Raw genomic sequence first — 24541 nt, 5'->3', positions numbered from 1 at the left:
CAGCTTTTGGAAACTCTTCCCAATCCAGCAGAAACCTGGAGCTCAGGCTTGGTTTGGCTGCCAGATGTGGCACTCAGGGACATTCCTGGGGTTTTTCTTGGGTCTAAAACACATTTTTTGGGGTTAAAACCCACTTTATGTGTGCTAAAACCCATTTTTGAGGGTTAAACCCCATCTTGGTTTGGCTGCCAGATGTGGCACTCAGGGACATTCCTGGGGTTTTTCTTGGGTCTAAACCACATTTTTTTGGGGTTAAAACCCACTTTGTGTGTGCTAAAACCCATTTCTGGGGGTTAAAGCACATTTTCTGTGGGTTAAAACCAATTTTTTTTTGTTAAAACCCATTTTTGAGGGTTAAACCCTATTTTTTGTGTGTTAAAACACATTGATGGAGATTAAAACTCATTTTGGAGGCTAAACCCCTTTTTTGTGTGTTCAAACCCACTTTATGTGTGTTAAACCCCATTTTTGTGGGCTAAACACCATTTTTTGTGTGTTAAGCCCCATTTTTGGGGGCTAAACCCCATTTTCTCCACAGCAGAACTCCATGAAAATCCCATTTTTCAGGGAATTTAGCTGCCGGCTGAGTTCAGGCCCAGGAATTGGAGTTGCAGGGGCAGCAGAGGGAGGAGTTGAGGAGAATTCCAAGGTTTTTCCAGCAGGAGCAGTTCTGGGTGCTGCAGGCCACTCAGGGGTGCTGTACCTGCTCTCCTGGAGGTGGAGCAGGATTTTTAGGGATTGGGGGGTGCTGATCCAGGGGGATTCTCCTGTTTCATTCCTCTTTGATAGGGGATGAATGAACAGCATCAAACTTCATCATTTCTTTTCTTTTTGGAGCCAGAAAGACACCCAAAACCCAAGATTCTGCCCAAATTCTGAACTGCCCAGCTCCTCCAGGAGGCCTTCCAAACATCTTGCTCTGATCCCATTCCTGCCTGATCCCATTCCTGCCTGATCCCATTCCTGCCTTATCCCATTCCAGCTCTGATCCCATTCCAGCTCTGATCCCATTCCTGCCTGATCCCATTCCAGCTCTGATCCCATTCCTGCCTGATCCCATTCCAGCTCTGATGCCATTCCTGCCCTGTGCTCTGATTCTATTCCTGCCCAGATCCCTGATCCCAACCCTGCCCTGATCCCATCCCTGCCCTGATCCCATCCCTGATCCTTTTCCCATCCCTGCTCTGATCCCATCCCTGTGCTGATCCCTGATCCCAGATCCCATCCCTGATCCCATCCCAACTCTGATCCCATTCCTACTGTGACCCCATTCCAGCTCTGATCCCATTCCTGCCCAGATCCCATCCCTGCCCCATCCCTGATCCCCTCCTTGCTCTGACCCCATCCCTGCCCTGATTCCAGCCCTGCTCTGATCCCAGATCCCATCCCTGATCCCATCCCTGCCCCATATCCCTGCCCTGATCCCATCCCCGCCCCATCCCTGATCCCTGATCCCTGATCCCATCCTTGCCCTGATCCCATCCCTGATCCCATCCCAGCTGATCCCATCCCCGATCCCTGATCCCTGCCCCATCCCCAATCCCATCCCTGATCCCATCCCTGATCCCATCCCATCCCTGATCCCATATCCCCGATCCCATATCCCCGATCCCATATCCCATATCCCCGATCCCACCCCGATCCCATCCCCGATCCCATCCCTGATCCCATATCCCATATCCCTGATCCCATATCCCCGATCCCACCCCGCAGTGCCCCCTTTCAGGGCGGGTGCACGCCCCGTTCCCGCAGCAGCTGGCCGTGTTTCCCTGGTGGCAGTGCCACTCCTGTGTCCTTGTCACTGCTCCTGGCTGGCGAACACCTGAGTTGGGAGCTGTTTGTGTGGGATTGCTGCTCTGTCCTGCGGCGTTCTCTGAGTGTAGAAGAGGATGTAGGCCTGGGTCTTGCACACCTCCTCCACGCTACATACATTCAGTTTGGAGTCGTTGCAGTGCACCCAAAAACCTGGCAAAAAAGGGAAAAAACCCTCCTAGGATCCCTCAGGGTTTTGGAACTGCTCACAGGAAACATCCCCAGCAGAAAAGGCACCTCTGTCTTTTTCTCTAAGCTAGAAAATTATTTTAACAGAATTTAAAATATAATTTTTATATAATTTAAATATAATTGTTTAAATATATTTTAATATAATTTTGCATAAATCTAAAATATAGTTTTAAATATAATTTTTAAAATATAATTTTAAATATAAATTTAAAAATAGAATTTTTAATATAGTTTTTAAAATATAATTTGTGGGGTGCTTTAGAAAAACTTTAATATAGTTTTTAAAATAGAAATTTTTGAGGTGCTTTAGAAATATCAAATAATCATTTTATCAGCCCAAAAGCTCAATTATGCAGCCAAAAATTCCCAGTTTGTGCAGGCAGGAAGGCAGAGCCCGTCCTGATCCAGCTGCTGGGATCTCCCAGCCCCCTGCGGATGCTGCTCATGAATGGTTCCTGTTTTTCCAGCCTCAAAACACTTTCTGTTCATCTCCTCAATCCCCAGGATCCTGAGCAAACCCAGCTGCAGCAACTCTGGCAGAATGAAAAATTTTTCGTTTTCCCACGAAAAAACAAAACAAACAAAACAAAACAAAAAAAAACCCCAAAAATAAACAATTGTCGTGGTTTGGCCTGGAAATGTGTTTCTGGAAAGGTCTAGGTTGGGCCAATCAGTGGCCAAATTCAAAACTGGCATGTGATTTGAAAGTTGATTATTTGAGGGTGGTGAACCTGAGGAGAAAGGGGAGGAGGAATGTATTTGGAAAGTTTCATCCTTAGCTTTGTACGTGTTCCTTTCTAGATTTGTAGGAATAAAGTGTTGTGTTTTTCCCTCCATCCCCCAATGGGAGCCTGCTTTGTTCTGTTCTCAGGTCCCATCTCACAGCAACCATTTTGGAAACACACCCTTCATGGGTGCCAGGGTCAAACCACGACAACGCTGAAAAACAGAAAAAAAAATAAGAATACAACAGGAAAAACAAACTACTGACGGGCAAGGCGTGGATGCCAAGGAAGGGGCACCCTGGGAAGGATTCCGGGGGAGGGAATGAGGAAGAGGAGGGGGCTGGGGGGGCTGGCAGCTCACCCACCTCCCTCCGTGTTGTAGCAGTAGGCTGTGTAGTGGCCCGAGCCGAAGCCCTTGCCGTGGTGCATGACCACGGCCGAGAGGTCGTAGAGGCAGCGCGGGGCCGGGGCGGGCACGCAGTCCCGGCAGCAGTAGGGCTCCATGTCCAGCACCTGCTCAAAGAGCACGTGCACCCCGATCTTCTCGCGGTGATTGCGCTCAGACCACCTGCCAACACAAATCTGGGTTCAGGGACACCAGATCTGGGGGGTTCAGCCCAAAATTCCCTGCAAAAACTCACCAAACACACAAATCTGGGCTCAGTGACAACAGATCTGGGGGGTTCAGCCCAAAATTCCCTGCAGGAAACCCCCAAACACACAAATCTGGGCTCAGGGACACCAAATCCAGGGGGTTCACCCCAAAATCCCCTGCAGGAAACCCCCAAACACACAAATCTGGGCTCAGGGACACCAAATCTGGGGGGTTTTGAATGGAAATTCCCTGCAGGAACCTCCCAAACACACAAATCCTGGCTCAGGGTGCTCAGTGACACCAAATCCAGGGGTTTCACCCCAAAATGTCCCTTTGCCATTAATAATTTTTATTTTAGGTGGGGTCTCCCCCTGCCATTGATATTTTTGCTTTAGGTGGGATATTTTTGATATTTTTTGTTTTAGCTGGGGTATTTTTGAGGCAGATTTCTCCTCTGACCACCTTTAAAATCCTCAGTGCCACCCATAACCCCCCCACACCCTCCCTAACCACTTCAGAGTCCTGTCCTCACATTTTGAGCTTTTTCTGCTTTCTGTTCCCCAGGTGAACAGCCAATATTGGCACTGAATCCTCCCAATCTCCCACCCTCCACTCATTGACTTCTCCTTCCAAGCTGCCTCCAAACTCGATTAAAACCCAAAGAAATTAAGAAATTAAATGCACATAATATTAAATTCTGGCAGAAAAAAACCCTGAAAAATGTGCAACATGAGGGGGTTTCACAAATGTGATGGCTCAGAAGTTACACAGCTCTTTTAGCAGGAACTGAGGGTGTTTAAGGCCCATTTTTGGTCACTTTCCCCCCAAAATCCAGGCTCAGTGCCTCACCTGAAGCGTTTAAGGTGCAGCCGGAGGACCTGAGGTAGTCTGTAGATCAGCAACTGCTTTTTAGCTTCACTCAGAACAAGAGGTTTGGGAGAAGATTTTCGCCTTTTACCTGCCAAAAAAAACCCCAAAAAACCCTCAAGGCAAAGATTAGGATCCTGTTAATTCCCCAAAGAGAAAAACCAGCACAGGGTAAAATCTTTATTTTTTTTTCCAGCACAGGAATAAACATTGCAGAATTTCTGTGGGGTCCAAACTCTCCCTTCTCCTCATCACCCAAACATTTGTCACCTCAGAGTGACAAATCAGAGTTTTTTCCTGTTGGAATAACACCAGGAATGTTGAGCCAAAGATTTCCTGGGCTGCAGGTGAATTCCAGCTCACAAATATTCAATCTTTTTATTCTCTCTGCTGCTTTGAGCTCCTCACAGAAGCATTTAAAAAATGCTCCCAGCAACAGCAAAGCTGGGAAAGAGGAAAAATTCCTCCCTCCTCTTCCCAGGAAAGGCTGGAGCAGAAGGGGCCAGGTGGCTGTCAGAGATCCCAATTAGCACTGCACCTGTTAATTGGATTTGTGCAGCCCCAGCTCCTGCAGCAGCTCTGGCAGCAGTGCCCCACTGCTCCTGGCCCTTGGGGCCTCTCCCCTGACTCCTTCCAGCTGCAAAATGCTTCCTGAGCCATTCAGAATTCCTTAAAAGTCATTCAGAATTCCTGAAAAGTCATTCAGAATTCCTTAAAAGTCACTTCAGAATTCCTTAAAAGTAATTCAGAATTCCTTAGAAGTCATTCAGAATTCCTGAAAAGTCACTCAGAATTCCTTAAAAGTCATTCAGAATTCCTTAAAAGTCACTTCAGAATTCCTCAGCCATTTAAATTCCTTAAATGCCAACTCAGAATTCCTTAAAAGTCATTTAAAATCCCTGAGCCATCTAGAATTCCTTAAAGGCCATTCAGAATTCCTTTAAAATCATTCAGAATTCCTTAAAAGCTATTTAAAATCTCTTAGTGATCGAGAATTCCTCAGCCATTCAGAATCCCTCAAAAGCCATTCAGAATTCCTTAAAAGCCATTCAGAATTCCTCAGCCATTTAGAATTCCTCAGCCATTTAGAATTCCTTAAAAGCCATTTAGAATTCCTTAAAAACCACTCAGAATTCCTTAAAAGCCATTTAAAATCTCTTAGTGATCTAGAATTCCACAGCAATTTAGAATTCCTTAAAAGCCATTCAGAATTCCTCAGCCATTTAAATTCCTTAAAAACCACTCAGAATTCCTCAAAAGCCATTTAGAATTCCTTAAAAGCCACTTAAAATCTCTTAGTGATCTAGAATTCCTTAAAAGCCATTCAGAATTCCTTAAAAGCCACTCAGAATTCCTCAGCCATTCAGAATTCCTTAAAAGCCACTCAGAATTCCTCAGCCATTCAGAATTCCTTAAAAGCCATTCCGAATTCCTTAAAAGCCATTTAATTCTGGAGCATTCAAATCAATTTAATTCTTTTTCCCCCCAGAGACCCAAAGCAAACCGAGCTCCCACGAAGCTGAACTCCCCCAGTTTGTGGGGCAGGATTTATCCCAGGCTGTCCCAACCCCACCCACTCAGGGATTACTCCCAGGGCTCCCCAGCCCTGCAGGGGCGGCCCTGGCAGGGGGCAGTGCCAGGGGGTGGTGGCACTCACTGTTGCACTGGTCACAGGCGTAGATCCTCCCCTCCAGGGCTTCTGTCTCGGTGAATTTGGCCAACATCTCGGTGAGCAGGCACGGGGCCTGGGGCACGGGCAGGATGCCCTTCTCCAGGGCGTGGTACCGCTCGGGGAACTCCAGCGACAGGTCCCAGAAGGGCTCCACCGTGTTGGATTTGTAGTTGCACGTCCTGCAGGTGACCTGGGACAGGGACACAGGGACACGCAGCTGGCTTTGGGCTGGAGGCTGAAACGCACGTGGCATTTGGGGCATTCCCGCTTTGGGGTTTTGGGCATTCCCGCTTTGGGGTTTTGGGCATTCCTGCTTTGGGATTTTGGGCATTCCCACTTTGGGATTTTGGGCATTCCCGCTTTGGGGTTTTGGGCATTCCCGCTTTGGGGTTTTGGGCATTCCCACTTTGGGACTTTGGGCATTCCTGCTTTGGGATTTTGGGCATTCCCGCTTTGGGACTTTGGGCATTCCCGCTTTGGGATTTTGGGCATTCCCGCTTTGGGGTTTTGGGCATTCCCGCTTTGGGGTTTTGGGCATTCCCGCTTTGGGATTTTGGGCATTCCTCAGTTGGAAGGGGGACAAAAGGGTCATCAAATGGGACTGCTGGCCCTGCACAGGACACCCCGAATCCCCACATCTGCATCTGTCCATGTCTCAGGAGGAATCACTGATCCAACCTTGGGGGCAAAAAATGTGGAAACACAAAGGAAAACCACGAGTCAAAGGATTTTAGAGCTGTGACATGGATTTGAAATCTCATTGTGGGGTCATTGGAAGGGTTAGGATCATCAAATGTGACTGCTGGCCCTGCACAGGACACCCCGAATCCCCACGTCTGCATCCATCCATGTCTCACAGGAGGTGTCACTGCTCTGACTTTGGGGGCAAAAAATGTGGAAACACAAAGGAAAACCACAAGGAAAAGGATTTTGCAATGTGAATTTGAAATGTTCTTGTAGGGTTATGAGATAATCCCAGTTGGAAGGGGGACAAAGGGTCACCAAATGTGACTGCTGGCCCTGCACAGGACACCCCGAATCCCCACGTCTGCATCCATCCATGTCTCACAGGAGGTGTCACTGCTCCAGCCTTGGGAGGCAAAAAGGTTTAGAATTAAAGCCAGGATTTGATCTGAGGCCTTGCTAGAAGCAGGAACGTGGATTTATAGTTTAAAGCAGACACAGGTTAAGCAGAGGAAAGTTTAGAGATTTGGAGTACACTACTGTAGGTTTGTGTGTCATAACATGACTGGCTCAGAAAGCTCACACTGAGCATAAATCCATAAACCAGAATATTTAAGGTTGGGTCAAAAGCATAAATATCCTTGTTAGCAGTGTTTTAAAGGGAGGAATGATGCCTCAGGTTTTAACTTTTACTTTTTTTTTTTTTGTCCAACCTCAGTAAGTTCTTCCCAGGCACAGAAACAACATCAGAAACGGGCAAAAAATGGGAAAGGCACCTTAAAAACACATTCAAAGTCTAAAACCTCAGGACTAAACACATTCAAAGTCTAAAACCTTAGAACTAAACACATTCAAAGCCTAAAACTTCAGGACTAAACACATTCAAAGTCTAAAACCTCAGGACTAGACACATTCAAAGCCTAAAAGCTCAGGACTAGACACATTCAAAGCCTAAAAGCTCAGGGGCTCAGGACCTCTGTGCTTGTGCAGGTCTCATCCAGAGGTGGCACAACTGAAGCGAATTTGTGCTGAATGTGATGAGGATGGAAATGGTGGCAACTCAAGGGATTTTCTCCTCAGGAACTGGGAATTCCTGAGACTCCTAAATGGGATCCTCAACGAGCAGAGCCTTTGCTCCTCAGTGAACAGCTCCAACTGATCCCTACGGAAAAGCAACTCCATACCTGGCTGAGCAACTGCCCGTGGAAAATGGTGTTGACCACCTTGAGGACCTGCTTGGTGAGCTTCCTCTGCGAGAAGGGGATGAGGATCCTGCGCCTGCTGCCCTCGGACTCGAGCTCCTGCTGCACCTTGTCCAGGAGCTCGCAGAGGAACTCCTGCGCGTCCTGCTGGTCGTAGCCGCGGAACGCCGGGATCAGGCTCCACACGGAGTGCAGCATGGCAAACGGCGACACCAGGGCCCACTTGCCAGACCACATCACCCTGAAGAGCGTGTGCAGCTCGTGGCACAGGGAGATGTGCTTCGAGCTGGGCTCCTTGGGCTGGATGAGCTCCAGGCTGCGGCTGATGGAGGAGCCCCCGTTGAGGCCGGCCGGGGAGCCCTGCGTGCCCGACGAGCCCACCCTGTCAGGCTTCCCTGGCTCGTTAGCAGCAGCCCCGTTTGCCAGCTTGCCAGGCATCCTGGCCCTCCCATTCACAGTTTTAGCTAAAAGTTCTTCAGTTTCACAGAGATCAAGAGTCAAGAAACATTCTCGGAACTTCTGGAGGTGGCTGAGCACCTGCAGGATGGAGTTCATGTAACAAGTGTTGCCCAGGTTCCTCAGCCCCGTCACCCCGGGCGTCATCAGGGGCTGCCGCCGGATGGAGTAGAACTGCTTCAATCTGCTGCTCTGCACCTGCCTTGAGGTAGGGGAAGCTGTGGCCACCTCCCTGAATTTCCTTGGGATCAAGCTCTCCCTGTGCACGTGGGACAGCAGCCTGGCGCTCTTCCTCGGGGGAGTGCTGGCCAGCTCCTCCAGGAGCTGCCTCTTCATCTCCTGCCGCCGCTGCCGAGCCGCCTCCTTCTTCTTCTCCAGCTCCTCCATCTCCTTTTTCTCCTTCAGTTTCAGCTGTCCCCGGGAGCTCCTGTGGAACCAGGTGCGCAGAGCCCTCGCCAGCAGGGCCTGGCGCCGGTGCCACAGCGCCGTCAGCATCTGGGACTGGCCCTGGGGGCTCCTCCTCCGCCACGCGTCCTCGGCCAGCGCCATGGAGCGCAGCGTCCTCCCGCTCCTCTGGCCCTGGATGGCCGACAGCGAGCTCCTCAGCAGCTTCAGGTCGCCCTCGGGGTTGTCGTTGAGGACGTAATCCTGGCAGAGGTAACAGAAGACGTAGAGCTCGTGCACCTCCATGGCCAGGGGGTGCCGGCTCTGCTGGAAGTGCCTCAGGGCGTGCTCCTCGATGTAGCGCCCGCAGGCCACGTGGGAGCACTTGAGGCAGGCCCAGAGCGACTCGGTGGTGTGGCAGTCCACGCACTGCCACTTCTGGGGGTTCAGGATCGAGTGGTCCTGGGCGAGTCGTAGCCGCCCCACATGTTTGCATCGATCCATGTCTCACAGGAGGAGTCGCTGCTCCGACCTTGGGGGGAAAACACAGGGGAAAGGGTTTTAGAGCTGTGACACTCATTTGAAATCTCCTTGTGGGGTCACTGGAAGGGCTAGGATCATCAAATCTGACTCTTGGCCCTGCACAGCACACCCCAAATTCCCCACATTTGCATCTACCCATATCTCACAGGAGGCATCACTGCTCCGACCTTGGGGGGAAAACACAGGGGAAAGGGTTTTAGAGCTGTGACACGATCTGAGATCTCATTGTAGGGTCACTGGAAGGGCTAGGATCATCAAATGTGACTCCTGGCCCTGCACAGAACATCCCAAATTCTCCCTGTTTGCATTGATCCATGTCTCACAGGAGGAGATGCTGCTCCAGCTTCAGGGGGAAAAGAACACAGGGGAAAGGGTTTTAGACCCTGGATATGGAGTTTAGAGTTATACACTGAATAATTACAGGTTTATAAATGTATGAAAAGCTAAAATCCTAAATCTTGGTATCATTAAAGATCCCCAGTGAATTGTGGATACATTTCCCTGCCCCTCCAAGGCTCTGGGGGCAGGAGGAGGGTCAGACCAGGCTACTCACGGGGTGCAGCTCACACATCCTCTCCTCGGCCACTGAACAATTACAGGATTATAAATGTATGAAAATCCTAAATCTTGGTGTGATAAAAGATCCCCAGTGAACTGTGCATCCTTTTCCAGTCCCTCCAAGGCTGTGGGGCAGGCCCAGGCTACTCACGGGGTGCAGCTCACACATCCTCTCCTGGGCCGCGCGGCGTCGCGGGCGCGCAGCAGCCCCATCATCCTCCCACGATCCCCGAGAATTGAATTCCTGGGAAGTCCTCACTGCCAGGCAGCTTCAAAGCCCTGGAGAGAGAGGGGAAAACATCCTGGTGATGCACAGAAAGCAAGCCTGCAACGCTGGCAGGAGCAGCATTAACTCCTCATTCATCCCAGAAATAATTCTCTGGAATTACCCCCAGGATCCCGAATTCTCAGATGTTGAGACACGTCACACACAAAATTCCATTCCATTTCATTCTCTGCTTTCATTGGTTTTTTTGGTTTTTTTTTCCATTTGAGCAGGCTGTAAAAATCTGCTGATCACATGGAGCCTGTTCATGGTGAGGCTTTTGTAGTGGATGACCCAACATATGGCAGAGGGAAAAAATGGGAGTCAAAAAAAAACCAACCAAACAGGAGGAAAAAATGTGGCCCTCCTGTGATCACTTGGATTTTTGGCTGCTTTGATTGCCTGGTGAGAGACAGGGGGAGGAGAAGGGGGAAAGATTAAAAAAAGAAAAGCTGTGCTCAGTTAAATTTCAGTTCTAGGTGGTTTCTCAAACAATAAAAAGGAAGTGATGAGGAGTTGGCAGGTGCAAAGTGCAACAAAATAACCAGAGAGGAGAGAAAAATGGGAAAAATGGGGGAAAAACAGAGGTAGAAGAGAGTGGAAAAATGGATCTGAATGAAGTTAGTTACACAGGGGCCTGGCACACAGAATATGGGGTTAAAACATCATTTTAGGAGGTGCAAAGTTAACACTTGGCAAAGCTCTGAGGCAGGGATTGAGCCCTCACCTGCATGGCTGGGCAGGGAGCTGGCCAGGGGAAGGAAATGCATTTTTTGTGGCCTCAAATGACACAAATTTGCTTTAATTACCACCTTTATCAGTGCTATTGCTGTGGAGGATGGAATCTCTTAGAGAAATATCAAAGCTCTTCAGTTTTTTCTCCTGGACTCCACTGAAAGCTCAAGTGGCCACTTCAGCACCAAAGAACCACTGAGGTTTTTATTTAATCCAGCTCAGAAATTCCCACATTTCCCTTGGGCTGGGCTCACTCCCTCCTAAATCCCAAATTGTGGAAATGATTTTGGAAATCCTCACCTAAACAAAGGATTGATTTGGTCTCTTTTTTCCCAATCCCTTCCTCACCTTTCCCCCCCTTTCCTCTTAATTTTCCTCCTCAGGTGTGCATATAAAAATCATGGAATTTTATTTAGAATCCTCAACCTCAAGTGAGAGCAAGTGGCAGAAATTCCAGCTCGCAGGAGTGCAGACACTGTGGTAACATTGACAGCCTTCATTTACATAAAAGAATACTAATTATGTTGTATCATCAACATCTGTGATTCTGCTCACTGCCATATGCGACAGTGTGGGGAATTTAACCCTTCAGCCTCCCCAGCACACCACGTTTGTACTTTGGGACAAAAACCAGGCCTGAAAGGCAGAATTTTTTAGGGATTTGTTTGATCAAACAGCTGGTTGCTCATGGGCTCTGTGAAGTGTAATTTTCAAAAAACATTGAATTTCTCCTCAATTCCCAAGGAGGAAGAGCTGCTGGGTTCTCCCAGGAAATTACAAAACAATAAAAAATCAGATTAAGGAATCCTGTGTGACAATGCAGGAGATAAATCAGCAGCTTTTTGTCAACTGCTTTGGTTCTTCCTGTGCTGGGCCAGGAGATTTCCTGCTTGGAAAAGGGAAGGGATGGCAAACACCTCAGCCAGCTGACAAAGCAGCTTTGTTCCATCTAAATTCAGGAATTGTCACCACAAAACACCTTTGATGCTGCATTTGATATTCCCCTCTTCTCTTTAGGTACCCACAGATAATTCCCTTACAAATCCAAGCCATAATTCCACATCCAGGAAGGAATTGTGTTTATTTAACCCCAAGCACTTGAATGAGAGGTTTTTCTTCGAAAGTGAAGCTCCTCCACCCACCACACTTCAGAGTTCTTCACATTCAACATTTCTCCTGCTGACTCAGATTTTTGACTCTTTCCATGAAAAAAAAAAGATTGGAATAAATTCTCACATGTTGCAGAGGCAGCTGGAGCAGCTGCAGGTCCAGCTCTGCACCCCCCACGCATCAGAGTGTGAAATAAATCCCTGGAAAAGGAGAGTTTTCCTCTCTTTTCCACATGCACACAAAAAAAATCTCCTGGGAACAGAGAGCTGCAGCTCCCAGTGGGAATCCCGAGGCTGGGATTAAAGGGGAACAGGATTTGTGAGTCAGGAGCTGTAAACACAGGCACGAGGTGAGGGAAAAACAAAGCTCAAAACAAAACCTGGCAGAGATCACAGGGCTGGAGCTGCCCCAGAAATCCCAAAGTGGATGGGACAAGCCATGGGCAACAGCAGGGCTTGAGGGTGGGGAATGAACACCTTGGATTTCAAAAGCTCTGGAAAGAAACACTCAGAGCTCTGCCCTTTGTAACTACCAGGGTTAACTCCAGGGTTTGCTGCTGGTTGTTCCCCCAGTAAAAGCTGATTTTAAGGAATCTCTATAAAATCTTCCTTTTCTCACCTACTCAGATCTTTTCCAGAGAAGGGATGGGGAGGGAAAAGAGGGAGAAGGGAAAAGAGGGAGAAGGGAAAAGAGGGAGAAGGGAAAAGAGAGAGGGAGAAGGGAAAAGAGAGAGAGGGAGAAGACAAAAAGAATGAGGGAGAAGGAAGAAGAAAGAGGGAGAAGGGAAGAGAAAGAGCGAGAAGGGAAAAAAGGGGAGAAGGGAAAAGAAGGGGAGAAGGGAATAGAAAGAGGGAGAATGAAAAACAATGAGGGAGAAGAAAAAAAGAATGAGGGAGAAGGAAGAAGAAAGAGGGAGAAGGAATCACTTGGAGCACTGCAATCCATTAAGGATGAGTAGAACTGAAAAAAACCCAGGGAATAAAAGCAAAACAGGGTATTAGTTCAGCTAATAACATTTTAGAGGCGATTTGAAAACTTCTCACCTTGTAAATCACTTAAACACTGGGGCAAACCCCACTTTCTTGCCTTGCATGGCTCAGAATCCTGGAAAAAACTCCCAGTGAGCTCCTGCAACAGCTCCCAGAACCAAAAGCAGCAGAACCAATTTGGCTGCTGCCCCTAAAAGAGAGTTACAAGAAACCACCCGAGCTCACTGTGCTCCTTTGTGCCATTGTTGCACGTTTGGAACCTGATTAAAGCCATCTGCAGGCAAAGAGTGACAGCAGCTACTTTCTTTTTCTAAATAAATCTGCAAGAAGCCAAAAAAAAACCCCAAAAAAACCCAGTCCAGGGGCCAGGAGAGGTGCTGGGTGTTCAAGGCTGGAATGCTGCTGCTTTTATTTGGCCAAAAGGTGATGCCAGGGTAAATAAGAGAGCACAAACTGCTGGCAGTCACCTGCCAGGACAGGTGGGAAGCTCAGATTTTGTCACTCATTCCTTCACCCCTCTCCTGGGAATGGCAGAAGTGAAGCACAGAACTATTGGGAATTGGTGTCACATTAAATAAAGAACATTTTAGGGTTTTTTTAAACCATTTTTTTCAGCACTGTAGGAAAAAATATTGGATATTTTTTGGTTTCCATCAGAACTACATCAGGGATAGACAGAATTTGGGCAAATCATTGTGACAGGACAAAGGGGATGGCTTCAAAACGAAACAGGGAAGGTTTAGGTTGGATTTTGGGAAGAAATTCTTCCCTGGGAGGGTGGGGAGGGCTGGGATGGAATTCCAGAGAAGCTGGATCACCCCTGGATCCCTGGAAGTGCCCAAGGCCAGGCTGTCCCTGCCCTGGTGATTTTAAGATCCCAAACCATTCTGGGATTCGTGGGAAAGGTTTCCAAATCCTGGATGCAAAAGCCAAGCACTTCCCACCCCAATAAAGCACTTTTTATGTGGAGCTCTCCAATTCCTGCTGCAAACACTCCAGAATGGAGATCTGGGGATACCAGAGAGATCTCCAAGAATTCCATAAAAATAAAACCAACTTTCTTCTGATTGTTTTCACCCCTGTTTGTGAGGCACCAATTATTGAACCAGATGTGCAAATGCTAACTTGTAATGTGAGCTGCCCAAAAAGAAAAAAAAAAAGGGAATAAAATAAAATCCTGCTCCAACATCCCCATTCCAGCTCTGGCAGGAGCTGTCCCAGGAGGCAACCACGACAAAATCCTTCATTTGTGGAATTCCAGATCACTGAGGTTGGAAAACTTTGCTGGGCCTGATCCCCACCCATCCCTGGGGTGCCACAGTCCTTGGACACCTCCAGGGCTGGGGACCCCAGAGCTCCCAGGGCAGCCCCTTCCATGCAGGAATTCCTCCTGAATTCTTCCTTGCTTCACAAAGACACCAGAAATGACAAATTTTCAAGGAAAAACCCTTCATGTAATTAATGTTTTGTTAGAAAATAGGGATTGCTGCTGCAAGGAAGGAGTGGCACCACCACAGCCCTGATCCCCTGTCCTCAGAGACCCTCGTGCTCCAGAATTACTCACTCAGAGCCTGGAAACACCCAGGGAAAGAGGCAGGAATCTCCTCTTTTCCTGCTCCTTCTCCAAAAATCCAGCAGGATTTCTTCCCTTTACTCCCCTCCTTCAAACCCTGCTGGGTCCAGACTTGCAAATTCCATCCCTGAGGAGCAACAGTGGCCAGAGAGATTTTCCAGTGAGATTTTTGCAGGGAGATTTTCCCAATTATTCTGGAGCTGAAAACTCTCAGCTTTCTATCCCAAAATTGCTGCTTTTCCTCTCTCCAGGCTGACACAACTGGCAGCTGGCTACAGGAAAATTAACAAGGAGAAAAGAGGAAGGCAAATGCTCCTCCTGGATCTCACCAAATCCTGAGAATTCCCAATTTTCCACTCCAGGAGGGGGGTGAGGATCCCACAGGAGGAATTCCTGCTGGATCCAGCTGCTGGAACAGCAACTGGAGGACTCCACACCTCACCCAGCTGTGCCAAACTCAGCTCTGGAGCTTGAGGAAAATGGGATTTTCCTGCCAGCTTTGCCAGCAAGTTCAGGTTTGTGGAGCCCTCCCAGTTCATTCCAACCCTGGAAGTGTTAAATTCTTCCTGGGAGCTCCCAAAATCCACTCCAGGCTCAAAGCTGGAATTGTCAGGAATCAGTTTTTAAAGAAATACAGAAAAACCTCAACCAAACCCCCCAAAAAAAGAGTGAAAACACCCAAAGCACTCAGATTAGGAAATCCCATTCCCTGCCCTGGCAGCATTCCTGGTGGGAATAAAGAGGATTCCTGCAGGATTTGGATGTCTGGATCCTGTCAGGAAAATGAAGTTGGCAGATTTTGGTCCATCTTTGACTTCAGAGCACAACAAATACAAAAATAAAGCATTTTCAGGCCCAGCCTCCACACCAACCAAACTGCTCCAGGGAACAAAAACCTCTTTTCCTTAAAACTCTGGAATTCTGAGCACTTCAGAAAAACCTTTAAGGTCTTCAAGACCTTCAACACAACTGCTTTAAATACAACTTGGGGCCTCACCTGTAGTGAAAAGAGAATTCAAAATTCCCATTTTAAAGGCTGGAATGGATAAAATAACCCAATCCTGCCTTTTTTTTTTTTGCTGTTCCAGGTGGAAAAAAATCACCTCCCTCTGCTTTTCCTGTGAGTTCCAAGGAGTCAGAGAAGGCACCAAACTCCTTTTGGGTTGGTTGGAAGGAAATTTCTGACTCCACCAAAGCTCTTCCAAGAGCTGGAATTCCAGCTGCACACAAAGGGCTGCACATGTGTCTTCTATTCACATTCCTGAAGGTCCCTGGGAATGGAGCAGGCCTTGGAAATAATCATGGAAAAGGCAAAGGGGAGGTGAAATCCTTCAGTCCACCAAGGCATGAGTTGTTGTGTGCTTGCACTGCCATCTCAGTTTGAAGTGTTTAAAAATTCAAAAGGTTTTTTAAATTTGAAGTATTTTAGAGATGAAATTTGAATATTCTTACTGAGCCAAGCTAAGTTTCTCATTGTAGAGATGACTAAAACCTCAAGGAGCTGTGTTTTTAATTTTCACCTCTTGACCTCAGCTTCAAAACTCCATTTCCAGGTGAAATATTGTCTCTACATTCCTTAGAGTCACTGAAAACAAACAAACAAACAAACAAACAAGATCCACATCCTCCAGATGCCTGAAAAGGTGGGAATTTGGGAATTTCTATCTAATGACCCAGGATGTTAAAAAGCATTGTTAAAATGCTATTTATGTCACAGTTCACAGGTTTCTAAAGTTAATTTCTCTATTTACTCCAGCACAAAAAACAAAAAAACCCCAAAAAACAAAAACAAACAAACAAAAAAAAACCACAAAAAACCCCCAAACAAAACAAAACAAAACAAAAAAAATCACAAAAAAAACCCAAAAAACCCCCCAAACCCTTCTCCCCTTTCTTTCCATCCAGGTTTTATTTTTGGGATGGTTTTTGGAAGGGTCAATAAGCTGGGAACCAGGAGCTGAAGGATGATCTGGGCATTAAAACAATTCACAGCATTCCTGAACAGCTCCAGTGCTCCTGGAGCAGCCCAAAGGGAAGAATTCCCAGCACTTCCCTGCTGGAATTCCCAGGAATTCCCTGCAGGAATTCCCAGCCTCCTCCATCTGGAAAAGCCTGAAGCAATTACAGCAAAACCTCACAACTGGAATTATCACCCTGGAGCAGGAAAAAGAATTCGAGGAGGCTGGGAGCTGATCCTGACTGATAAAAAGTTCTAATTTCACTTTTCAACCCAGGAATTCCCAAAGAATTCTGTGGCCACAGGGGTGACAAGAGCAGAGGGGGGTGTCCCAAATCCTGAGGTTTTCCACCCAAACTTCCCTCCTGGAACAGCTCAGTTAGAGCAGGCAGGAGAGGAGATTTAAGGGCACAAAATCAGCAGCACTGACTCCAAATCTGATGGAAATTCACTTTTTTTTGTGCCCCCCATCCCCAAAGTGTTGGGATTCAGCTCAAACCCAGCATCTTTGTTTCCTTTCACACTTCCCACTGCCCAGGGAATGATGAGCCAGGGACAGGTGAACCCAAATCATCCCAAGGTGACAAAGCAGGAGCAGAGATCAGCAGCCTTCCCTCAGATTCCCACTTTTTTATCATTCCTTTAAATCACAGATCCCAGATTTTCCAGCCTGCTGGAAGCATTTTTGCTTTTCCCACGCTCTTGAACCATTATTATCCCACTAAGCACATCCCATTTATCAGGAAAACAACACATCCAGAGTTGAGCTTCACAGAACAGCTCACAGATTATTGAAAATACCAAAAATCAGCCTTTTCACGGGGAAAATCCTACTGCAACCCCCTGCTTTGAACAAACCCAGCATCATCCTGATCACTTTAAAGGTTTTTTCCAGTTTTAACCACTCCATGACTGCAGAGCTGGTTATGATCTGAGCTGGAGCACCTTCAGCATTCCCAAATTGTCTCAAAATGGGGAATTTCAGTGGAATGAGCCCCAGAGCCCCCTGGCCCGGGGAGGAGGGGAAGTTTGGCAGCTGCAGCACCTCGGGCTCCAGAGGGATCCCAGCCCCTGGCAGGATCCCTTTGTGCCAGACACAAAGAGGGATTCCAGCACTTCTGGGGACTCCTCTGCTGCTCTTTTTGGAAGCAAACTCAGCTCCACGCTGCTGGAATCCCGCTGGGTTGGGAAGGAGCCCATCCTGGGAGCAGCTCTGGTCCCAGAGAGGTGACAGAGGCAGCTCTGAGGCCACAAACACAATCAGGCTGTGCCTGATTCCCTCCCCAGGCAGAGGGAAAAGAGCATTAAAGAGGAGAGCACAATTCCACAGCACCTTCAGGATTAAATAAAATAACACCGGGTTCCCCAGGCAGAGGGAAAAGAGCATTAAAGAGGAGAGCACAATTCCACAGGCTGGGCTCTGAGCACCCTCAGGATTAAATAAAATAACACCGGGTTTTCCCAGCCCTCTGCATCATCTGCTTTGCCAATCAATTATTTGGGGGGTTTAACACTAAATGAGTGAGGCAGAACAGCAGAACATTTTCTGTGGGTTTTGTAACAGCAGAACATTTTCTGTGGGTTTTGTAAAAGTAGAAAATTTTCTGTGAGTTTTACAACAGCAGAAAATTTTCTGGGTTTTATAAAACCCAGAAAATGTGGGTTTTATAAATGGGTAAAAATGAGGAAATCACAGCCATTTATCCAATTTAGCCCAGTGCAGAGAGGGTTTTGGTGTTTGGTTTGTCAGCCCAGCAAACCCCAAGGTGCTCAATGGGATTTCTGCACAGGATCCATAGGAATTCCAACATTCCCACGTGGAGAGCTGCTGTGTGCCCAGCTCTGGAAATAGAAAATCCCTGAGCCCTGCACTTGGACCCTGGGGCTCCACCAAGGGCTTCTGTGTTTGCTTGCCAACAAAGAATTAAGGGATTTACACATCCTCTTCCCCTGCTTGCTGCTGGGCCTGGTTTATGCTGGGAAAAGCCAATCCCTGCTCTCCCCCAGTGTCCAAACACAGATCTGAAGCAAATAAAACTGCTTAAAAAGAAATAAATTGGTTAAAAATAAAACAAAACTAAAATATGTCTTTTCAGCCCCTAGTTTTTGGTACAAAAAGAAGAATTTCACTTGTACAAATCCACCTTTTCCCGATGGAATGATTCCTGATTTGCACATGAGGCTGGAATCCTTTTTTATGTGTGAATTCAGGATGTGAGGGGTGCCTTTGTCCTGCCCCCAGGCCGAGGTGGGAGCAGGACCCCGATTTGGGAACTCTCAGGTTGTTAATCTTCCTTAAGAGCTGCAGATCAAGCCAGCATCTGTTATTTTAATAAATTATCCTCCTAAGAGGTTAAAGTTCATCCCTTCAATTTGTCCTCAGATGAAACAACAACAGGACAAGGAGGAAAGAGGGAGAGGTGAATTTGGGTTTGATGCCACAAAAAGCTGTTCCTAAACCCTTCCAATTTTAGGATAAACAGGATATTTCCTTCCTTATTCTGATTTATTTCCACACGACCCAAACCAGCAGATCCAGCCATGCTGGGCAGTGCAGGGAAAGAACACAACAAATTCCAAAGGAGATTTTTGGAGATTTTTTTTCCCCCCTTTTGAAAGCCACTTGCTGTTTCCACTCTCCACCATGAATATTTTATTTCCTCCCAATAAACTCTGGGGAGCAGGGTCTCCACGCCTGCTCTGCTGCAGGTGAATTAACTATTCTTAGTTAAATAGATTTGCTTCTAGTCTTAGTCTGATGACAGATTAACTCCTGACTGGTGGGATTATGGATTTACCTCTGCAACTAAATCACTTTTGAATCTGAGTTATAGCTATTAGTTCTTTCTAGCTCAGCTGAACAGCTTCTAGTGCCTCCTTTGTGTTTTTGAAAGAATGATTAAACATCATTAAATCCAAGCTCAGGGCTCTTTCTCACAACTCCAGGGAATAAACAGCTGATTTTGGGGGTTTTTTAAAGAATAACACAGTTTTACATGGATTTTTTTTCAGCATAATTAATGCCATTCTAATAATGGCATTTTTTCAGCATAATTAATGCCATTTTCTCCTAAATCTAGAATGTTTTTGTGATCTACACCACCCCCCCAAACAATTATTTCCTTTAAAATCCAAGTTATGTAGCGATTCCAGCCTCGTGGGGGGATTCCTGAGGATGCTCTTTTTTTCCTTTGGCATTTCAGTCAGCAAACTCCCAAAACCTGCTGCAAAACCACCTCCCGAGCCAGAATCTTCCTTTGAACAGTCCATTTGTCACGAGTGACACGTCACACGAGCCACATTTCAGAGGAACTTGGAGCTGTCACATCCCTGGATTGCAGCTCTCCGTCTCCATTTGGAAAAGCAGCTGAAATCTGAATTACAGAGCCCAGAGAGAAGTGCTGGGGAGGACCAAGAAAAGCTCCTGCTTTGCAGCTATTTTTTACTTCCTCAGCAAAGCCAGACTTCTCAGTGAATTACAGCATAATTAGCTAATTAGAGGAACTCACCTAGCCAGTGTTCTTTCAAAAAATCTCAAGGTAGGTCCAACAATTTGCTGTTTTCTGAGGGATTTCAGCTGATTTGTCACCAACTGGAGGTGTAACAGCTCACGTGCTCCTCATTATCATCTTGCAAGCTAAAAGCTCATTAACAACAATTAGGAAAAATATATAAACTTGGCAGCTTTGTGTTCTTTTCTGCCTACTACAGACACTCCTTAATGCTGTTGCAAAAAGGGATTTTTTCTCCTTTCACAGCCAGCAGAACAGTGGGATTTAATCGGAATTTTCCTCAGTGCACCAGGATATCAATTACAGCAAACAGACAAATAATCAGCTTTAGTTCACCTGAAATTCCATCCCAAAGACACTGGCAAAGGGCAGGATGCCACCTCCAGTTTTACCTTTTAATCTGGTTTGTTTTCATGGGGTGTTCTGGCTGCTCTGTGCTGGAATTCCACGAGCCACAAAAGCCTCATCTGACCCATCCTGGAGCTCAAACCTCCTAAAACCCCAAAGTGAAGAGCATCTGAGGGCACACAGGGAAACATCAACCAACAGCCCAGATGTTCTCAGCTCTGAATGGGATTTTTAAATCATTTCTGTTCAACAATTTGGATTTGCTCAGCATCCTTGGGAGCAAAGGCTCATTAAGGGCTTGACACTAATGAGGGACCTTTTCTTTCACTGGAATTCAAGGGGGGCTTTTTTCTAGACAAGAGCCTGGGGTGAAAGGTTTGGGAAAGGTGGAGGGGTTTGGGAAAGGGGTTTGGGAAGGGTGAAGATTTTGGGAAAGGGTGGAGGAGTTTGGGAAAGGGAAATATTTTGGGAAAGGGTGAAGATTTTGGGAAAGGGTGAAGATTTTGGGAAAGGTGAAAGGGTTTGGGAAAGGGTGGAGAATTTATGATTATCAGGCTGCTGAGATAAAAACATCTCCCAAGGTTTCGTTCCCCAAAGGGAAAATAAATTAAAAAAAAAAAAAATTAAAAGCCCAGCAACAAACCCAACCCTTGATGAAATATTCAAGCTGAAAACCACAAATGTTGTTGAACAAAGTGAGGAAAGTTCTCATTCTCACCGGAGAGGATTCCTGCAGAAAAGGAAGGGTTGGAGGGGAGACCTTTGAAACAACCCCATCTTCCCATTCCTCCTGACCTCAGCCACTGGTAAAGTTGTCAGGCAACTTGTTTATTATTTCTCTGTTTATTTATAACAATTTTAAACCAAACCCCTGGGTTTTGCTTTGCCTCAGAGCTAGGGTCCATTTCAGAAAACCTTTCACGCTTCCTCACAGCTAAGAACACTCGGGAAGGAATCCACACTTACACACCAGCAGCTGAATTTTGTATTGTTTTGAAATATTTCCATTTGTTGACTGTTCTAAATCAATCCATTAACATCTTCTGAGGGCTGAGAAAACACTAAATTTCACTTTATGAGTCCCAGCAGCAGCCCTGTGACATTTCAGTATAAAAACAGTTAAAGAAGGGGGGGGAAAGGCCAAGAAAAACAGGATTTAAAAGGTATTTTCAGTCCTTTATACTGAATAAACCACTTTTGGTGCTGAGCAAGTGCTTCTCGTCACGTGTTCAGAGGTGCTGAGACAACACAGGGCTGCTTAAAAATAATAATTAACAAGTGAGTGTGTTTGGCAGCGAGGAAAACGACCTGCAGCGTGTGATGTGGGCAGAGCTGCAGCAGCCACGAGAAATCCTCTGCAGAAAAAAGACACCCAAACCTGAATGTGCTTTTTTCTGTCCCCACTGAGCAATTGCCAGCACTTCCTTCCCAATTTAAACATCCCCCCAGCCCCAGCACACGAGGCTGCTCCCAAATTTCTCCATCCTCACAAGGCTGGGACCACATGGAGCCGGAATCTCGGCAGGAATTGCAGCAAGAGATTCCTCCCTAACAATCCTTGGCCACACAACAGCCAAAAAAAAAATAATAAAACCCCCATTTTGGGCTTTTTTGGCTCTTTTCTAGCCCCTAACCCGTTGCATGTGTGACTATTGTCCGAGCCCTGCTCCTGAACCAGCAAAATTCTCTTTTAACAAACCCAGCTTGCACAAAACCCGGAATTATTTCACGCTGGAAAGAAAATCTGCCAACTTCAAAACACCCTTTTCCACTTGGAGCCAGCTCGTATTCATTGGGAGAATGATCAGGGGAGGAATAAATGCACATTTATGGTTTGCTGAAAGCTCGGAGACATCAAATGCTGCTCACACTTGGCACATCACCCCCAAATATCTGCACCCAGCCCGCTCTCAAGGCAGTCAAAAACACCAAATAAAACCCCAAACGCTTTTGTTGCCTTCTCCTTTTTGGGTTTTTAAACACCACCCAACCTCTCTGCCCCTGCAGAAACCACAGGAGCCGCCCAGGGCAGCTGCACAAGGCAGAGCAGCCAAATTTTGGTGAAAATTCCACACGGGGCAGCTCCCAACACTTCACAGCAACACTCATTTAATCCAAATTTAATCCACATTGCTCGCATCCACAGGGAGTTTTTAATTCACAATTCCACCGGTTCATCCCCTCTCATCCTCCAGCTCTTTCTCCCATCCTCATTCCCACATCCCAGCCACATTTCCTCAGCTGCAGCTCAGCCCTCAGCCACACCACCTTATTTTCTGCTTCCAGCCCTACAAATCATCCCTTTTAATCCGCTGGGTTCTGCCTTTCTCCCTCACAGGAAAGCCTGAAAACTCCAGGAAGAATTCCCGCTGAAATCCATCCGTTTTCCCTGGAATCGCCACCTCCACCCCCGGCCTCCAGGAGCACCTTCCCCGAGGCAGCGGAGCGTGAAAGGACCAAATTTTGCCTCGTTTCACAGCAGACGAGCCCAGCCACTCCAGGCATCTCTCCCCGACTAAAAACTACAGCCAAGAACTCCGCAAAGTGAAGGCAACTTCCCCCTCTCCCGGCTCCGGGATTCCGGGATAACGGGATGCTCCTTCGGCACAAGGATCAGCCTCGTTCCCTACGTGTAAAGCGATTAACAGGAGATTTTTTTTCCCCCCTAAAATTAGCAGCTTTCCCAGCGCTGGATTCGGGTTTTTGAGGGCTCGGTTATCGCTGATCCGTGATTCCCGTGGCTCCGTGGTGAGGGGGGATCCCCTTGGAGGTTTAAAAAGGGGGATTTTGGAGCAGTTTCGCTGCCAAAGCCTCCCCCGGATCAAGTTCAGCTCTTCCCCCCCCTCTTGGGGACACAAACGCACGGCTTTTTAGGGTTGGTTTTTTTTTCCCTAAATAAACACAAACCCGCACCGAATTTCCCCGTTTTCGTGCCTTTTCAACACAGAGGTTCCAAGGCAGTTTTTAAAGGTTTTTTTTTTTTTTTCTCTCCACCCCTCCCAGCAAAGCCACGACCCCCAGCACCCCCTCACGCTCCCGGGGAAGGGGGAGAGGGTCCCGGGAAGGAGGAGCTGGAGGGGGGCTTGGGGGATTTTAGGAAGGGGAGGATAAAGGGGAGGTGGGAACGGATCCCGAGGATGAGGGGGGGACGTTCCCTCAACAAAGGCAAAGTTGCGGAGCCGCCGAGCCCGGCGCGGGGGTCCCGCCCGCACACAAAGGCGGCGACCCCCGTGAGGGCTGAGGGGGGAGCGCACCGGGGTCCGCCTCAGCCCCTCCGCGGAGAACCGGGGGGGGTCCCTTTGAGGGGGGGGAGCACCGAAGACCCCTCCTCTCCTCCTCCTCCTCCTCAGCCCCAACATCCCCGCACCCCTCTGTCCCTCCCTGTCCTCATGAGGGGTCGCGTCCCCTGTGTGTCCCCCCCCCCCCCCCCCCCCCCCCCCCCTTGGCGGGGCCCCGTCCCCTGTGTTCCCCCCCCCCCCTCGCCCCCCCGTCCCCTTTATTTACCGCCATCACCAGCACGCGCGAGCTGTCACCCAGCGCGAGACGCCCCGGCCGGCCACGCCCCCTCCCCGCCCATTGGCCGCCGCGCCCCGCCCCGCCCTTCCATTGGCTGGAGGGCGCGTCACTCAGCGCCAACACCCGCCTCCCTCTCCGCGGCTTACGCCGGTTGCGTAGCGCAGCACACAGGCTAAGACGGCGGATGTTTAAGCTGCTTGCGTAGCGTACGCACCCCGCTGGCGTAGCGTACGCCGCGGCGGGCAGAGCGGTGCCGGGGCGTACGCAGTCTGCGCAGCCGGCAGAGGGCGCTGTTCAATGGGCGCCGGGGGGGGCGGGCCGGCGCGGGTTCGAGTCCCGCCCCCGCCCGTGACGTACCGGGCTTTGTGAATCGCGGGGCCGAAGTTCTTTTGAGGCACGGGAGGGTAAATAAGGGTGTCTCGGAGACAAAGAGGCTCTTAAAGGGGCGGCGCGGGGGGCCCCGAGGGGGCGGCGTGGGGTGGGAGGCACCCCACGGGGGCCCTGAGGTGATGGGTTGGCTGAGGTGATGGGGGGGGCGCGCCCTGAGGTGAAGGGGGGCACACGGGGGAGGCTGTGAGGGCTTTGAGGTGATGGATGCCTTGAGACGGAGAGCCTGAGGCGATGAGCGGGCACCCCGGGGGGGCCAAGGGAGTTCTGAGGGGATGAAGACCCTGAGGGGATTGGGGGGACACCTTGAAGGGTCCCTGAGGTGGTGAGGGGACACCCCAAGGGGTCTGTGAGGTGGTGAGGGGACACCCCAAGGGGTCTGTGAGGTGGTGAGGGGACACCCCAAAGGTCCCCTGAGGTGGTGAGGGGACACCCCAAGGGGTCTGTGAGGTGGTGAGG

At 48.4% G+C, this 24541-nt stretch overlaps 1 protein-coding gene across 1 annotated transcript; it reads right to left on the bottom strand.

Moving 5' to 3' along the window:
• Positions 1–1701: 1701 nt before the first annotated feature.
• USP49 (ubiquitin specific peptidase 49) lies at positions 1702–23730 on the bottom strand. The gene is made up of 7 exons (XM_039695946.1): positions 23684–23730; positions 9842–9969; positions 7732–9121; positions 5849–6053; positions 4174–4282; positions 3095–3297; positions 1702–1965 (listed from the first exon to the last, which is right to left on the bottom strand). Exons 3-7 carry the CDS (start codon positions 9091–9093, stop codon positions 1799–1801), a joined length of 2046 nt encoding a protein of 681 aa, XP_039551880.1. The 5' UTR covers positions 9094–9121; positions 9842–9969; positions 23684–23730; the 3' UTR covers positions 1702–1798.
• Positions 23731–24541: the final 811 nt, after the last annotated feature.

Source organism: Passer montanus, unplaced genomic scaffold (genome assembly GCF_014805655.1).
Source record: "Passer montanus isolate IOZ18808 unplaced genomic scaffold, ASM1480565v1 scaffold93, whole genome shotgun sequence".
Taxonomy (NCBI): Eukaryota; Metazoa; Chordata; class Aves; order Passeriformes; family Passeridae; genus Passer; species Passer montanus.
This window is presented reverse-complemented; position numbering and strand designations above follow the sequence as displayed.

Coding starts and splice junctions, on each gene's coding strand:
- USP49 (XM_039695946.1), bottom strand. CDS start 9,093: ATGGATCGATGCAAACATGTGGGGCGGCTACGACTCGCCCAGGACCAC. Junction 6,054..7,731: donor ACGGGCAGTTGCTCAGCCAG/GTATGGAGTTGC, acceptor TCCCTGTCCCAG/GTCACCTGCAGGACGTGCAA. Junction 1,966..3,094: donor CTGCTACAACACGGAGGGAG/GTGGGTGAGCTG, acceptor CTTTTTTGCCAG/GTTTTTGGGTGCACTGCAAC.